We start from the raw sequence: 18179 nt of genomic DNA, 5'->3' as shown, positions 1-18179 counted from the left end.
TACATTTGGGAGATCAGCTTCCCAGATGTATTAGGAGGGAACGGTTGCTAGCTTCCCTTTCGGCTCAGGTTTGTTTCCTTTGAGGTTCTCTGTACTCTCTGCGGTAGTTTCAGGAGGTGGCTCAGGCCCGCGTGCGGGGACCTTACAACTTGTGGGGGAAAGGGCGCGACTGTCCCTTTTGCCCGCTTGTCCCCACAGGCGCCCGGAACAAAGCAGGGTTGTGGACTGGGTAAGCGGGTGAAGGGTGAATGGGCGCATGAGTCTAGTGCTCCGAGGGATCCAAGGTCTCGTGTTACGTACGAGGTTGTCTTCAGAAAAATACTCCTGTCTCAGGCGTGCCTGGGGACGGGCAGCTTGTTTGGAATTGTGTGCTCTTGTTGGAGTGGCGACGCTGACCCCCGTAGAGCTAAGGAAGGACAAGCGCCCCCCTTCGGAAGGACCGGGGAACAAGGGAACCTTAATGTAATCACACCTCCTCAGTAAACACAGGGAAAGTTTACATTTTTGTATTATACTTAAGGTTTAGTTTTTAAAGTTGCACTTCTTTTTTTGTTTTGATCCTTATGCGAGGATATTTTCCCCATTGATTTATAGAGAGTGGAAGGGAGGGAGGGAAGAGAGAGAGAGAGACAGACACATCGATTGGTTGCCTCCCACACTCGCCCCCAGCGGGCAGATGAACCTGGAACCCGCATCAAAGGTACATGCCCTTGACTAAGAATCGAACCCAGCCCATGCTCTAAGGACTGAGCACATCGGCAAGAGCTCATGTTTTTAATTAAACTATGGTTACCTTAGACTCGTGGTTTCCAGATTTTGGATTTTCCAATTATTAAAGTTTCCGAAATATTTCTGGGGTACAAAGTTATTTTAACCATTTTTCTACAAAAGAAAAGCCATTTTAAGACTACAAACAGTGCAGAATGACTTGAAACCAAAGGACAGGACACTTCTTTAAAATAGGAAATCCATTTAGCTTTATGGAAATACATATTTTGTAACCTTTCTCTCCTCCAGCCCAAATATAGGAAAACAGGCACAAAATCAGTTTGGGGGAAGGCTGAGCAACCTTAGATTGACAATATCAGGGCCGGTGATGCCCTCTTGTGGCAGCCTGGAGAATTACTGCCATCTGACTTCATTTCCTCTGACTTGAGGAACAATTGCTTTAGAATACCTCCATTATTCATTCATGCATACCTGGTATTGATCTCAATGTTTGGGATATATCAGTAAAGAAAAAAATATAAATACAGCCTAGCTGGTTTGGCTCAGCAGATAGAGCGTTGGCCTGGGGACTGAAGGGTCCCAGGTTCAATTCTGGCCAAGGGTACATACCTGGGTTGCGGGCTAGATCCCCAGTAGGGGGCGTGCAAGAGGTAGCTGATCAATGATTCTCTCATCATTGATGTTTCTCTCTCTCCCTCTCCCTTCCTCTCTCTGAAAATAATAAAACATATTTTTAGCCCTCACCGGTTTAGCTCAGTGGATAGGGCATCAGACCTCGGACTGGAAGGTCCTAGGTTAGATTCCGGTTGAGGGCATGTACCTTGATTGTGGGCTCGATCCCCAGTGGGGGCTGTGCAGGAGGCAGCTGATTGATGTTTCTCTCTCATCAATGTTTCTAACTCTCTATGCCTCTCCCTTCCTCTCTGTAAAAAAAATGAATAAAAATATATTTAAAAAACAAACAAGAAACCCCCCATATTTAAAAAAATACTTATATCTATATTATCTAATCTCTATATCTATGTTTATCTATCTTATTTATCCTTGTCCTAGTGGAGCTTACATTCAGGTGGAGAGATAACAAATAAATGAATAAATACTATGGAAAAATGGCCTGCTAAGGGGGCGGGGGCCATGGTGTAGGGAGTGGCATAGTGTGGGTTGCAACTTAAAAAAGAGTAGCCCTCAGTCCTGCTCAGTTGGTTAGAGCATTGTCCCCATATGCCACGCTTGAGGGTTTGATCCCAGGTCAGGGCACATACAAGAATCAACCAATGAATGCATAAGTAAATGGAACCACAAATCAGTGTTTCTCTCTCTCAAATCAATTAAAAAAAAAAAGGAATAGGTGACTTTGTGTAAGCTGAAAAGAGATGAGGGACTTAGTCATGCAGCTAGATATCTGGGCTGAATGAGAGGGTCTAAGAACAGACCCTCTCTCCCTGTTCACCAGAAGTCAGCACAACAAGTCCCAAGGCATGAGCTTAAGAAACACACAGCAAGTGTGCCTGGAGCCTGTGAAGGGGAAAGAGAGAAGTAGGAGACAGTTCAGAGGTGACGGGAGATTAGATCCCCAAGGGCCCCGCTCTCATTGCATCTCCCTCCCCATCCACACACAGAACAGATGAACAGCGAGACTGTTTATTGAACTCTCCCCCCCCAGCAGCTCTCTCCCCCCGCAGCCTCCCGCCCACAGCCAGGTGGAGTCGCCCTGAGATGGACCCCAGGCTCCTTCTGCTGGACCCTCCGCCTGGCCTTCCTGGCTTGCCTCAGAGGCTGTCACTCCTTTCCTTCCACATCCTCCTGGAAGCGAGTGATGTCAGACAGCTGCTCCGGATCCCGAGGGCAAAAGTAAAAGCTCCTGTTGTTGTAGAACTGGCCGTGCTGGTACAAGGCTGGAAACGGGAGGTGAGCCTGCGGCTGCGCGCTGGCCGCACCGTGCTCCAGGGCCCCTCCTTCCCCACTCCCTCCCCACTCACCTCTGGAAACGTTGACTTTGTTGGTGGCCAAGATGTCCACCTGGACGCTGTCTATTTTCATGTGCAAGTCCTCTGCGTTGCTCTGAGGACAGGAGAGGGAACGGAGAGAGGCAGGTGCAGCCCCCGCCGGTCCTTCCCTGCCGCTGGCCGCCAGGCCCAGTTCCTGTGAGGGGTGCACGGGGGTGCATGGGGGGGGGGGGGACGGTGTGGAGGAGGCACCGTTTGGTCGGGGCCACGGCTCTCCGTGGAGGCGGGCCGGGCCGGGAGCACTCACGCGGAACAGCTGGTAGAGCTCCTCTCCCATGGACCTCTGCACGTGCTCCGCCACCACCGGGAAGATCCGCACGAAGTACTGCACGGGCGGCGGCGGTGTCACTGCGGTGCCTCCCCCCCCCCCCGCCCCGCGTCCTCCCCCCCTCCCCCCGCTCTCCCCCGCTCCCCCGCGCCCCCGCACCTCCAGCGTGAGGCTGGCCTGCCGCTGGCTGTTGCTGTGCTCCGCGTTGCCCATGGCGGCCATCAGGCTGTGCACCACGCGGAGGCGCAGCATCTCCTCGGCCAGGCTCGTGTTGCCGCGCGCCAGGACCCTGGGCCGGGATTCGGGTTGGGGCGACCTCTGGGGACCCCCCAGCGCCGGGCCTGCCTGCTGCAGCCACCCACGGCCCTGCCCGCTTACCCGATGGCCTTGGCGGCCGCGGCCTGCTGCAGAAAGGCCGGCAGGTAGGCGGCGGGCAGGCGGGCGGTGGTGAGCTGCAGGACCACCGTGGAGTCTAGTGGAGGGCGGCTGTGAGGCAGGGCCCTGCTCCCGCGGGGTGCCTTCCCCCCAGTCCCAGCCATCCCTACCGCTCAGGATCTTGGGCTGCGGTTCGCTGGCCTCCGGGACGGATGGTGTCAACAGGTCCACGAGGCCCTTGAGCAGCGCCTCGCACACGTCGTAGTTGACCAGGTCCTTGATCAGCTCGATGGCTGGGGAGGGGCAGAGGCGATGCAGAAGCCTGCCTCCAACACCCTCCATCCCCAGCAAGGAAGCAAAGAGCCCCTTGAACCAAGTTGCTTGCTGTACCTCCTCCTCTTCACTGACCTCTCCTGACCTTTGATTGGCCAGCACTGCACCAGGTGTGGGGAGAGCTGGGCAGAGGACACCTCAGTCCTGCCTTCTTGGAGCTCTTGGTTATAGAGGAGGAGGGGGAGCTCTCCCCCTGCGCCCCAACCAGCCACTAGCGGGGGCAGGGTGGGTGATGAGCCCATCCATCATGGAGGCCTGGAGGAGTCCAGGGGGTTCATGGAGGAGGGAAGGGCTGGGTTTAAAAGGGGGACAAGGATGAGGAAAGACAAGGGGTGAGGAGGAGGAGACAGCAGGTGGGGGTGTGTGTGTGGCAGAGAGTGAAAAAGGGGTGGAGGCAAGGTGGACAGCAGTCTGGAGGAACTTCAGTTTCTGACGGACCATTATTGAGCCCTTCTTTGCCTTGGTTCTGTGCTGAGGGCAGTGAGATTCGCTTTGCAATAACACTGTGACTGTTAACCCCATTTTACATGAGAGGAAATGAGGCTCAGAGAGGTAAAGCTCTCTGCCTAAGGCACCACAGCTAGGGAGTGGTGGGAGCAAAAGGAAGGAGAGATTTGGTTAGGAGGGAGGAGGCAATTAGGATTTATTGAAGGAGTTTTCTGTAGGTATTTTCCAGTTATTCCTCCCAACATTCACTCAGCCTACAGAACGCCTATTGTTACGGTATGGTAAGGAGCCCTGTAAAAGCCGTCAGTGGGCTGTGGGAGTGCCTGGAAGATGTAGAGAGAGGAGCCAGAGAGAGGCAGAGCTAGAATGGGCAGGCTGAGATGGTACACCGTGGTAAATGGAACTCCAAACACGCGTGCTGGCTGCGTGGACAGGACTTAGAAACGTGCTGCCCAGCACAGGAGCCAAGTGGGGCCTCTCTCTCCATTGACTCCTGGGAGACCAGATTTAGGCTAATTTGTTACCTCCCTGATTAGCTCTTTTGCATACCAGAACGCAGTGCAGACACAGCACTGCTATATAAACAGTATTATCTGTTTGAATCACAGAAATGGACCTTTTAGTTCCCTGTCAGAGATTTTACCCAGTAAGAACATGTGTGGGATAATTCTTTGCAATGTGAGAAAAGCCTCCAGCTGCTCTAATTTTTCTTTTAAATCCTCACCCGAGGATATTCTTTTTATTTATTTATTTTTAAAATATGTTTTATTGATTTTTTACAGAGAGGAAGGGAGAGGGATAGAGAGTTAGAAACATCGATCAGCTGCCTCCTGCACACTCCCCACTGGGGATGTGCCCGCAACCAAGGTACATGCCCTTGACCAGAATCGAACCCGGGGACCCTTGAGTCCATAGGCCGACGCTCTATCCACTGAACCAAACTGGCTAGGGCCCGAGGATATTCTTTATTGAGTTCTTAGAAAAAGAGGGAGAGAAAGAAACATCAGTGAGAGAGAGAAATAGTGATCAGTTGCCTCCCATATCCACCCGGACTGGGGATTGATCCACAACCTAGGCATGTGCCGTCACCAGGAAGTGAGCCCACAACCTTTTGGTGTACAGGAGGATGTTCCAACCAACTGCGCCACCCGGCCAGGGCTAATTTGGTTTGGTTCTCATTTGGAATCACAGAGCCGGCAACACTGTGGAGGGACAGGGACCAGCACACCATGCCTCCCTGCCAGCCCCAAACACTCTCCCACCTGCACAGTAATGCGCCCGGGACGCCTCTGGCTGCTCGGCGGCCCCTGCCTGTTCTGGCTGGTGTCTGAACCCCACGTCTTTCTCACCTGCCTTATTGTTTGGCTGTGACACCTTTTCTTTGCTCCTGAATGAGTGCAGCTTGGGTTTTGGATCTGAGTGGTTGCCTCCTCGCACCCAGCACCCTGGGCCTTGTCAGCTGCAGGTCCTCTCTCAGGAGTAGTCGGGCTCGTCCCAGGCACAGGCTGGTAGCGCCTTAGTGCAGGGCGAGGACGTGGCAGGAAGAGGGCCTGCCGTGCCGCGGAGAGCTCTTCCTGCAGCTATAGACACGACTCACGACTCACGAACAGTCAGCGGAGAAGTGGACGATGGGGTCTTTTATGAAGTTTCCCGGACCACAAACGGCGTTCTCCGCCTACGGAGGACCCAGTACTCCAGGAGACAAATGTCTGGTTCCGCCTGTTCACTTTACACTAGTGCTTGATTCTTCACTGATTATGTACCTGCAACACTTGGAGCTCCTCAGAAAAACGAAGATTTATTCACGGAATCATTTTTGATTAAGATTCATAGCTGTCACTATTTACACCCAAAGCAAAGGTGCTTGTCCCTGCGCAAATACCTCCACGAGAACCACAGCCAGTCACAACTCTCTACCCTGCGCTAGTTACTAAGCAGAGCAGGCTCATGCAGAAAGCAAAGGACAACCGGGGACATTGAGCCTGCGGTACCGATGACACCCCTGTCCTACGTCGAAGCCGTCGCTGATCGGTAATTGGTCAGGGGAATGCCTGACACAGGTTTATTCATTGGTGCATTAATTTACCTAACAAATACGTATTGAGCATCTACTCCATGTCGGACCCCTGTGCTAGGGCAAGGAGGAGGACTAAGGGGCAATCCCTGCCTCCAGGGATGACACATCTAACGGGGTACCAGTAAGGAAACGGGCATTTATGATGTTGTTGTAAGAGCTATGGGAACACGAAGGACGCCAGGCTGGTGTCAGAGCATGTTGAGGGGTTGGGGGTTGGAGAATCAGAAGACTTCTTTGGAGAAGGTAACGTGTGAGCTGACAAAGCAACAGGGAGTAGGAGGGGACTGGAAAGAAGAGTGTGGCAAGTGCCATGTTGCAAAGTGCATCCACCCTTGTGGCCGGGCAAGCAGGGAGGCCTGGCTGGGACACAGGGTGTTGGCGAGAGCTAAGCTTGTGGGGCTAGGTCAGCCCCAGCTACTGAGGGTTCTGCACGTGCCAACCACCCTGAAGAGCAGGTGTTTTCTCATCTTTCAGTTCAGAGAAAAGCAAGACTCAAAAAGACTGAGTAGCTTGCCCAAGGTCAAACAGTTAATAAGTAGTAGAATGACTCTGTCAGATTCCAAAGCTCATATTCTTTAAAAAAAAATATATATTTTTATTGATTTCAGATAGGAAGGGAGAGGGAGAGAGAGATAGAAACATCAATGATGAGAGAAAATCATTGATCAGCCGCCTCCTGTATGCCCCCTACTGGGGATCGAGCCTGCAACCAGACATGTGTCCTTGATTGGTATCGAACCCGGGACCCTTCAGTCCGCAGGCCAACACTCTATCCACTGAGCCAAACCAGCCGGGGCCAAAGCTCATATTTGTCACCACTAAACTCTGGTGGAGAACCAGGAAAATAGACTGTGTGTGGGCACCATACTGGAGAGATGGCGTTTGGTTTAGAGGTGAGAAATACAAAGACCTGAATTACTGGTAAAGGAGGAGACAGAATGGAGAAAAGGAGACGTATTTGAATCACATTCAGGAGTTAGAGGTGACTGGTCTTGTTGGAAGTTGGCTGAAGATGGGACGAAGAAAGAAACGAGGATTGCCCACTTCTGGGTGCTTTTCACTGAGGTTGGGACCTTGGAAAATGAAAGGTTTGGAGCTAGAATTCCAGGAGTCCAATTCTCAACATGGTTAGTGACATCCAAGGTGGGAGGTGCGGGAGGCAAATGGAAATACGGGTCTGGAGCTCAGGGGAGAGGGCTGAGCCCGCGAGAGGTCACTCACCACTCTGCTCGTCACCCGTAAAACGGGGACAATAGTGCCCACCTCATCTGAGGATTAAATGAGGAAGGAGACAGAGCAGTACTTGGCATTTAGTAAATCCTTTATAAATGTTATCCATCATTGTTTCTATCATCATAGGTGGTAATTAAAACCATGCAGTGGATTAGGTTCCACAGGAGGAAAAGGAAGAGAAGAGGACCTGGGGTTGAATCCTGAGAGGAAAAGGAAGTGGTGGAGGAACGGGAATGTACAAAGGACTGAGAAGCAGCTTCCAGAAGGTGGGAGGAAGCCAGCAGAGTTGGGTCTGGGAAGGAAGAGAAGAGTCTTCAGGACAGTGGCTGGATCAGGAGCGTTGGAGCTGTTGAGAGATTATGCCCAGTGAGGCCGAGAGCAGCTCGGCAGGGCCCATACACATTCATTCGACAAGTATCATCTGAGTCGGTGTCAGCTACACCAGTGCTGCTGGAAGCAGCAGTAAGCAGCACAGGTGTACGGAGTGGGCCGCTGACACTCAGTGGAAGCTTTAGTGCAAGAGGAAAGATTCTTCCAATCCAAAGAGGAACTGTGGAACCCACGGCCTGGCAGACTGGGAGAAAGCCTGGTGAGGCAATCAATCACCTGTCTGATAGATGAAGAAACCCAGGGAGTCACAGTAAAAGAGGGACAGAGCTGCAGAAGGAGCCTTAGAAATGGGACTGCACCTGGGAACTGTGGCTATGTCATGCCACCATTCCAAGTCACTCGGCACAGATGAGGTTTGTTTCGCAGTTCTTTGCTAGCCTTGGAAAACCAGGGTCCAGTTCTTTCTCTTCGCTTCCAGACAAGCCTGCCACCTGCTGGCCACAGGTGAGAAGTGCGCTTCAGTTTGAGTCCATAACAGGTTTGCCTCCTTTTCCAGCAGGGTAAGTGTGTGGCAAGTTGTGATGTTGTAAGGAAGAAACCTGTGCCAGGCATTTTCCTGACCAATTACATCCTGTTTCTTGTTTCTGTACATTTTGCCACCCCTTTCACCACATACTGTTCAACACCCAATGCTGAAACATTAAAATTTTATTTTATGCACTATTTTGTTTTAAAAAGCCAGGCAACAAAGTAATTAATGTTATGTGCTCTGGTGGTATATGAATTGCTGTGTGTGTCTTCCATTGATACCTGCTCTTCTGGGCAAGTCTCACACCGAGTCCCACCAGCCCACTCGCTGGTACTTTTTGAACAGCTCCCGACACCGAAGCCAAACATTGCTATACCAGGGGGACAAGGGGAGACAGTACCAAGCCGGGGCAGGCACAGAGGCTTTGAAGGCCAGGCAAACTGGGATTAGAAACAAAATGTTCCCCGAGGGCTTTCTAATAAAAAAACAAATGACAACTCTGGAAGACTGTATAATGAAACTTATAAATGCTAAATAAAGTGTAGTTGAGGCCCTGGCTGGGTAGCTCAGTTGATTAGAGTGTCAACCCAATAAGCCAAGGTTGTAGGATGTTTCTCTCTCTCTCCAATCAATAAAGTGTTGCAGTTGAAGTGCTTATATAATTTTGGGGATGCTGCAGCATTGGTGGCTCAGTGGTAGAATTCTCATGTAATTTTAGGGAAATAACATATCCTTAGAAAATATGCAGCAGATTTTTTTCAGCAGTTTTTATCAGATGGTATGTTGGTTTTAAATATGCTCCTGCCTGGCCGGTATGGCTCAGGGGTTGAGTATCGACCTATGACCAGGAGGTCACTGTTCGATTCCTAGTTCAGGGTACATGCCCGGGTTTGCGGGTTCGATCCCCAGTGTGGGGCATGCAGGAGGCATCTCTCTCATTATTGATGTTTCTATCTCTCTCTCCCTTCCCTTCCTCTATGAAATCAATAAAAATATATTTTAAAAGCCTGGCTGGTGTGGCTCAGTGGTTGAGCTTTGACCCATGAACCAGGAAGTCACGGTTCAACTCCCAGTCAGAGCATATGTTAGGGTTTCGGACTTGATCCCCAGTAGGGGGTGTGCAGGAGGCAGCCCATCAATGATTCTCTGTCATCATTGATGTTTCTATCTCTCTCCCTCTCCCTTCCTCTCTCTAAAATAAAGCAAAACATATTAAAAATATATTTTTTTAAAAAGAAAAATAGCCCTGACCGGTTTGGCTCAGTGGATAGAGCGGCGGTCTGCGGACTGAAGGGTCCCAGGTTCTATTCTAGTCAAGGGCACATCTCCAGTAGGGAGTGTGCAGGAGGCAGCTGATCGATGTTTCTCTCTCATCGATGTTTCCAACTCTCTATCCCTCTCCCTTCCTCTCTGTAAAAAATCAATATAATATATTTTTTAAAAAAAGAAAAATAAATAAATATGCTTCACAAAGTTTTTAGCATGTTTTCTTTCAAGAGCTGGAGCCCAATTCTCTTCCCCTTGAGTGTGGGCTGGACTCAGTGACTGGCGTCTAGTGACCAGAGGAAAACAGAAGTGCCAGGTGCAGCCCCTGAGATTAGATTGTAAACAGCACTGGGGCTTCCTCTGCTCCTTCTTGGACCTCTTGCTCTGGGAGAAGCCAGCTGCCATGTTGTGAGGACACTCAAGTAGCCCCGCAGAGCAGTCCACGTGGTGAAGAACCGAGGTTTCTGAGCAACAACCAGCACTAACTGGCCAGGCGTGTGAGCGAGCCACACCGGATGCCTCCGGATGATCACAGCCCCAGCTGAGCTCTTGACTGCAACCTCCTGAGACACCCTGAGCCAGAACCGCTCGGTTAAGCTGCTCCCAGATTCCTGACCCAAAAAAAACGATGTGAAATAATGTTTATTTTTTTGACCACTAAGTTTTGGAGTAATTTGTTATATAGCAATAGATAACAAATATAGATGACTGATTTAACAGCTTTTGTAGATTTCTGCAAAGCCTGAATATAATGGCTTTCATTTTGTCTTCATAGGAGGTTTTTAAGGAATCTTCATTTGCCTCTGCCTGAGCCCTGTGCAGCGGCAGGGCCAGGGAGTGGGGGCAGGGAGGGGAACCTGGTAAGTGAACTTGCTGGAAGTCACCATACTACTCGGCCTGGACTGCCCATCCTTGAGAAGAGGGGCTGGGAAGGGTGGGGCAGAGAAAGGGAGACAGAGGGCTACAGAAGGGGGCTAATAAAGGACAGAAAGGGGGTACTGAGGGGCAGAGAGAGTCTGAAATCCCTGAGAAACCTGAAGTTTTGGCTTCTCCCAGTTAGTTCTCTTAGGCCCTACCAATACAACCAATAGGAATTGCTATAAACTTTACAAATGTTTAAAAGAAACATGATTTTTTCAGTAAATTGGTAGTTTGGTGAACTGGACATTCAGCAAATTGCTCATTTGGCCAATTGATTTTTGGTAAACATACATTTGGCAAACTAATTTACTAGTATAATGATTGGTCTGCTTCTGATGAAATCAAATAGTAATTTTTATGTTCCTAAGATAATAATTTATTTGTAAAATATACTAATATATTTACATACACACATATATTGTTTCAACTCCCCAACAGAATTCATTAATTTGTCCTTCCAAAAACCTTTATGACTTTGAAGTGTCTCTTCTCGAGGGAGGGAGACGGTGAGCGGGTGCTTCTGTGGCTTTAGACAACTTGTCATGATTAAGTCCCTGCGTGCCACTAATTCCTGGAAGAGCAGGCCTCCCTGGGAGGAAACTGCCATTTTTCACGTCACAGCAGTTATAAATGGAGATGAATTCCAGGCAGGCCCCCTTTGGAGAAGTCCTCCCTTAAGTTTTGGCTCGCTTAGGGTAAGTGGGCTCATCATTGAAAGAAATTCTAAAATCTTAAGCATCTGAAAACAAATACTCCTCAGGAGTCAGTGGATGAAGACGTCAGTACCCTCTCCCTGGTTATTTCTCCTTCAAAGTGAAGATCGGACAAGAATGGACAGTCAGAATCTCTTGCAGTGGGGACGAGAAAGCCACTGCCTGGTGCACAGGTTTCCTTCTCCACTCTATTTTTTTAATTAAAAAAAAATTTTTTTTGTTGTTATTCCTCACTTGATATTTTCCCCATTGATTTCAAAAAATATATTTTCATTGATTTCAGAGAGAGGAAGGGAGAAGAGAGAGATAGAAATATCAGTGATGAGAGAGAATCACCCATTGATTTTTAGAGAGAGTAGAAGGAAGGGGGGAGAGAGGGAGAGAGAGAACATTGATGTGAGAATCATCAATTGGTTGCCTCCCGCATGTGCCCTGACTGGGGCTGGGGATCAAATCTGCAACCCAGGTACGTGCCTTGACCGGAATCGAACCTGCGACCCTTGAGTCCGCAGGCCAACGCTCTATCCACTGAGCCAAACCGGTTTCGGCATCCTCCAGTCTTTTTTCAGAACCTGAAAGGGCAGGGTATTCCAGAACCTGTAACACAGAGCTCCCTAACCACCCTCCTCTAGGGGCACTGGGATAGGTGTGAGGGAAGGTAATTTTAACAAACCCAGCTGAAGTATGCTGATCCAACAGTCTGGTAAAAAATAGGAAAAACTAGCAAAAATGGCAAAACCAGCAGGCTGGAGGAGACCTGGAAGTGGTATTACAGAAGTAAAGAGAAGAGAGTTGAGTTGCTATTGACCATGGGTCAGAAGTAGCTGAGAGATCGAGCAGGGAGAAAACGGGAAAATGAGTAGCTGGAGGGGAACTTGGGGTCAAGGAGGGGTATGCATCCTCAAACACTGACTGCATTTTACCTTTTTTGGAGGACGTGTCTTTGAAATCTCTTTTAATCCATGGATTACCAAGGAGACTGTGGTTAAAATGGAAGATACAGAGCACATTTGCATGTCAATGGAGATGATGCTCCAGAAGAACAGGAAGTGGGGAACAGCGGGGGAGAAGTCTGAGAGAAGGAGCAGGAAAGAGGTGATGGAGCCGGGACACTGCCATGTGATGGGAAGGAGCAGAGAATGCGGGTCAGGCCGGCTGGCACATTTGGAGGTGGGAAGGTGGGGTTCTCAACAAAGAAGGAAGTGAGGCTGTTGTCTGGCTCCTCCACCACTGACACGGCCCCCTCAGCCTCTCCTGCTCCTGTTTTCACCGGATTCTGCCTGAGAATCCTGCTTTCCCTGTAGCCTTCGCCGGGGAAGGATGTCACCCCCACTTCCGCCGCACACACAGCGTGGGAGGTAGAGCGCACATCCTCTCTTCTCTCCTCCCAAACCATTAATTTTCCCCCTCAGTACAAAGAAAAATCAAAAAGTACTTGGCATAGGACTTGGCACAGTACAGATGTTGAATCAATATTTGTTTTAAAAAAACAGACTAGCAGATAAAGACAGTCTGGTGCTAACATTCTGCCCTCTGCGCCGGGGAATGCCGGAGGCTGGTTCCGGTCGCTCTGTGAGCTCAGCCGGAGAATGCCCCGAATCGACTTCAGCCAGGCCATCGCCTGCAGCTCTCTGTGGAAATGTGTGCGGATCCATGCTCTGCGCTGACCACTTACCTCCCAACAGATCATCCTGCCTGACTTTGATGAAATAAATAGTGTCTTTGGGTGCAAACAAACTAACTAACTAACACCGCCCTTTTACGGTCAGTCCATTCAGCTATGCCACCCGCTCCTCTAGGTCACAGGCTTCTCTGTCCTGACTGTTGCCATCGCCCTGGGGGTAAAAGGGAAGCTTCATCTTGGTCTTGCAATTTGGCATCTTCAAACTCAAGAGACAGTCATGTCTGGCCCTCTCCGCTCACCACTGTTAGGACCACGTCTCAGACCTGTCAGAGCTCCCCTGCCCTGCCTCTGGAGGAGTGAGGAGAAGCAGAACACGGTACTGTATTCCCTCCCTCAACCTCCACTGCATCAACCATGTGAAACTGCTCCCTCTAGTGGAAAATCATTCCATCTGCATTCTCTATATTCCAAGTTACATGAAGACTATTTTGAAGGGCCTGGTGAAAAGGAGTAATTCATTTATTCAGCAGACATTTCTTGGGCACGTGTTATGAGTTGGGCATTTCTGAAATTACTTTGCGGTACAGAGTTTCACTTTGCCCACATGCGCACACATCAGATAAAAAAGGCAGTGATAAAGCTTCACGCTCTGCCTGCCACAGTGGTACTTGTCATGAAGTAAATGCAGAGGGACTCTAACTTGGGCCCGATATGGGAAGAAGCTGAGCCAGTTCCAACTCAGGAGGGCTTCATCAGCATAAATGAAGCTAAGCCATTTTTCATAAATTTATTCAACAAACATCTACTGAGTACCCATTATGTCCCAGGCCCCGAGCTGGAAAAAGAGGTGAGTCAGACCCAGCCCCTGCCTGAGGTTGCTCAGAGGTCTGGAAGCGAAAGGCACAGAGGCAAGTGGTCACTGAAGGTGGCATGTGCAGCCCTCCCACCTCCCGCCCTCATTCCTTCAACAAAAGTCCACGGAGGACCTAACATATGCTAGGGACTACGGGGAGGACATAAGGACAAAAAGGATGACAGCTGCACTGGAATTGTGCAGACTATGTAAAGGGCAGTTACCATTCTGGAGATAACTGCACCAATGGAGGGAGGTTCTAGAAGGACAAAGGCTAAGGGTGGTACTAAAGAAGGAGGCTGCATTTGGGCAAGGGTGGAAGGCAGGTCGGGGAAGACCTCAGAGCAGAAATGCTTAAGCTGAGAAGTGGTGGCTGAGTGGCAGTGGTCACTCTGCCACGTGGAAGTGGGTTGGGGGAGGGAGGTCTCACTGGCACCCACTTCAGTCTCCTTGGGGTTGTTTGATTAAAGCTTCCTAACATTAAGCTGCCAGGTCACTCCCTTGGTCCAATGCCAGCGACAACCTTCTGACCTTTACTTAGGTGCCTCTACCACTCCACCCCCTCAACTGGCAACTGCTCCCCAGCTAGGAGACTGCTCCAGCAGGCAATCAATTTCAACACAGCATTATTTCTCAACACATAAGGCCCATGTACCCACACATACCTGCAGCGGTCAAACAAGTACAAAATTGACACTGCTGCTGAAGGAAAAACACCCTGACATTCATTCAACACTGCCTCCAGAAAATGATTGATATTGAACGTAAGCCTCAGACCTTTGTTGATCTTCCTGAGACTCTCACTTGCACACCTGAACCTGAGAACCTGCCTGCTCCTCTGCCCCTCTGGGGCTCAGCCTGTCATTCTGGACACAGGAGTCCCGATATGCACGATGCCCAGAACTTTCCTCGCTGTCCTGGCCTCCTCGGCCCTGCCCATTCCCCCTAGCGTATGCCATCTCATTCTCCACACCCAGACAGTTCTGCCTTGTCCATTCTCTCGCTGGGCCCTGTATTCAGCTAGATCAGTACGTTCCCATTTTGTTGTATGGACAATCCAAAAGGCTTCCCCACTGGCCTCCAGCCTCAAGTCTCCCTGTGGCTCTGGCCACCTAGCAGACCACACCCAGGCCTCTTTCCTGAGACAGTGCTTTCCCTTGCCACCACCTGTTCATGGTCCACTTTTCAATGGCTCCATGCTGCCGACTGGAAAGAGTGCCCACTCCTCCGTCTGGCACTCAGGGTGCTCTGTAATCTGGCCCCAGCCTACCTTTCTAGTCTTCCTAGACCAAGGCCTCTACCAAACCTACACCAAATGGTCTACCTGTCATTCCCCACATACGCCCTGCTTTTCCCAATGTCTAGGCCTTCATTTATACCATTCCATTTTCCAGAATGCCCTCCTCTGCTCCTGTCTACTTTCCTAAATCCTTCCCATGCTCGAAGACTCAGCTCAGACACCACTTTCTCTTGAACCCTCCTGTTGAAAACAGAATCTCCCTTCTCTGAATCACTATAGCCGTGGTCGGCAAACTGCGGCTCGCGAGCCACATGCGGTTCTTTGGCCCCTTGACTGTGGCTCTTCCACAAAATACCACGGCCTGGGCAAGTCTATTTTGAAGAAGTGGCGTTAGAAGAAGTTTAAGTTTAAAAAATTTGGCTCTCAAAAGAAATTTCAATCGTTGTACTGTTGATATTTGGCTCTGTTGACTAATGAGTTTGCCGACCACTGCACTACAGGAACAGGGAAGGGAATAACATCTTGCAGATACCTGCCATGTGCTACAATTAAAAGCATATGCTTTCGAGTCAGACAGATCTGGTTTGAGTCTAGTTAGCTGGCTAACCTCAGAAGGCGTAATCTCTCTGTGCTTCAATGCTTTAGCCTGAAAAACGTAGAAATACCTGTCCCCACCATTCATCCATCTGAATATTCAGACACCTAATGTTGTTTCCTAGAAGAAGGACAGTGCTCAAGTGATTTCTGTTTAGAAAGGAAGCACCACCTAAGACTGGGAACCAGAGCCAGCTCTGGACCCAGGCAGATCCTAAACAACTGTTAAAGTGCCATGTGGCTGATTCGAAGTACAGAAGGTGACTGTCATTTTCTGAATAACTTGCCCATCAACCCTGAATCAACATCTTCCATCTGCCAAGGCTACCCAGAACACTCGACAAGGCTCTGTGAATAGGAGAGAACTGTGAATAAGAGCGAAGGTGCCTAGCTCTCACTGCCACCTTCTGCGACGTGGGGCAGACCCGGCCGCCTCCCCTACCTTCATACTGGACTTCCAGGTGCATCGTGCGCAGCACATTCAGCACGCAGTCCACAATGCTGGGGTGTGTGGCTCCGATGATCGACTGGCAAGACATAAAGAACAAGGTGGTTACCCTTGACATCTTGTCCATCTGGGAGGAATGAAAAGCAGCCTTCCAAATAGCTAGGCAGCCTGGCTGAATGGGGAGAGTGAGGGCAGTGGGCAGTCACTGGGCCTTGGCCCTTGAGAGGGGGGCAGGGCTGGGCAGCCAAGAACTGACTGAGAATCTGCCGAGGTTGCCACTGAACCCTCCAGCCCAGGAGGCGTTCAGTCGAGGCTAGCTGGCCACCTGCTAGAGATGCAGGAGCAAGCTGACTACCTTGGCTGGGGGGAGGGTGGGCACACGCCAGGGAGAGTGATCCTAAATCTTCTTTCCCCTAGGAACCTTACCCAATTAGGGAACCCCTCTTTTTTACGTCTTCAACCTTTACCTGTGCATTGGTTCCTGCCCTTTAGCATTGAACATCCTCACGCTCACCCAGATCGACACTCCTGTCCTTCCCTTTTGTATTCTCTTGCTATTGCTCTTTTCCCTTTACTCCCAAGCTTCCCAAGGAAAGCCTCTTCTTCATCCTCTGACAGGCTACGGCAATTTAATTTTTCCTGCCATAGGACAGTGCCCTCATTCACCAACGCTTTTCCTGCTGGGACCCTTTTTTGGCTCTCCCCGTACTTAATCCCTCTGTTGTATTCAACCCATCGGACCATATCTTCCTTATTGAATGAAGCTCTTTCTCCCTCATTATCACAGCCCTGTTTTCCTTTTGTGGCTTTCATCATTCTTTTTTTTTTTTTTTTAATTTGAGAGAGAGAGAGAAACATCAATTTGTTGTTCCACTTATTTATGTATTCATTAGTTGATTCTTATATGTGGCCTAACTGGGGATTGAACTAACAACCTTGGCATATCGTGATGCTGCTCTAAACAACTGAGCTACCCAGCCAGGGTTGTTCTTTTTTCAAAGAGGCAAAGAAGGTATCGAAAGAATAAGGACTCTGCAGTTTAAGAGAGTTGGATTTAAATGCCCACTTATGGTTTGGCTCAATGGATAGAATGTCAGCCTGCCGACTGAAGAGTCCCGGGTTCGATTCCGATCAAGGACACATGCCTGGGTTGAGGGCTCAATCCCCAGTGGGGGGCATGCAGGAGGCAGCTGATCAATGATTTTCTCTCATCATTGATGTTTCTATCTCTCTTTCCCTCTCCCTTCTTCTCTGAAATTAATAAAAATATATATAAAAAAGAAATATTCTTAAAAAAATACCTATGCCCTGACCGGTTTGGTTCAGTGGATAGAGCGTCGGCCGTCGGACTGAAGGGTCCCAGGTTCGATTCCGGTCAAGGGCATGTACCTTGGTTGCGGGCACATGCCCAGTGGGGAGTGTGCAGGAGGCAGCTGATCGATGTTTCTAACTCTCTATCCCTCTCCCTTCCTCTCTGTAAAAAAATCAATAAAAAATATATTAAAAAAAACCCTATCACTTAGTGTGTGGCCTTGAATAATTAAGAAGCATCCTCCTAAGGCTCAGTTCCATCATCTTTAAAATGGGGATAATAGTCCAGCCAGTGTGGCTCAGTGGTTGAGCACTGACCCATGAACCAAGAGGTCACTGGTTTGACTCCTGATCAGGACAAATGCCCGGGTTGCAGGCTTGATCTCCAGTAGGGGGTGTGCAGGAGGCAGCTGATCAATGTTTCTCCCTCATCAGTGTTTCTATCTATCTCTTTCCCTTCATCTCTCTTTAAAATCAATAAAAACATATTTTAAAATGGGGATAATAATACCTGCCTCCATCAGCTATTATGAAGACAAAAAGAGGTAGTCTATGTGGGTCCCTAACACAGTGCCTGGTATGTAGGAGGCACTTAATAATGGGAGAGAGAGAGAGAGAGAGAGAGAGAGAGAGAGAGAGAGAGAGAGAGAAACATTGATGTGAGAGAGAAACATCGATCAGTTGCCTTCCCATACATGCCCCTGTGCCCTGACTGGGAATGGAATCCACAACCTTTCTGTGTACTGGATGACGTTCCAACCAACTGAGCCACACCAGCCAGGCCTCTCTTCTTACTTTTTACATTTTACCTGGTGATCTTATTTACTTTCGTGGTTTGTTATCACTTCTCCACTCATGAAATTCAAACTTCTATCCTCACCT

The 18179-nt window shown here is 49.5% G+C and overlaps 1 protein-coding gene across 1 annotated transcript in view; it reads right to left on the bottom strand.

Moving 5' to 3' along the window:
• Positions 1 to 2474: 2474 nt before the first annotated feature.
• ARMH1 (armadillo like helical domain containing 1) overlaps positions 2475 to 18179 on the bottom strand; it is a 36745-nt gene continuing 21040 nt past the window's right edge. The window contains exons 7-13 of the mRNA XM_079776876.1: positions 15981 to 16065; positions 3549 to 3671; positions 3382 to 3475; positions 3163 to 3292; positions 2983 to 3060; positions 2709 to 2790; positions 2475 to 2624 (exon numbers count right to left, since the gene is read on the bottom strand). Coding sequence (XP_079633002.1) covers positions 2509 to 2624; positions 2709 to 2790; positions 2983 to 3060; positions 3163 to 3292; positions 3382 to 3475; positions 3549 to 3671; positions 15981 to 16065 — 708 coding nt within the window. The 3' untranslated portion in view covers positions 2475 to 2508. The remainder of the gene's footprint in view (positions 2625 to 2708; positions 2791 to 2982; positions 3061 to 3162; positions 3293 to 3381; positions 3476 to 3548; positions 3672 to 15980; positions 16066 to 18179) is intronic.

Source organism: Cnephaeus nilssonii, assembly GCF_951640355.1.
Source record: "Cnephaeus nilssonii genome assembly, chromosome: 7".
In the NCBI taxonomy this organism is placed as follows: domain Eukaryota; kingdom Metazoa; phylum Chordata; class Mammalia; order Chiroptera; family Vespertilionidae; genus Cnephaeus; species Cnephaeus nilssonii.
This window is presented reverse-complemented; position numbering and strand designations above follow the sequence as displayed.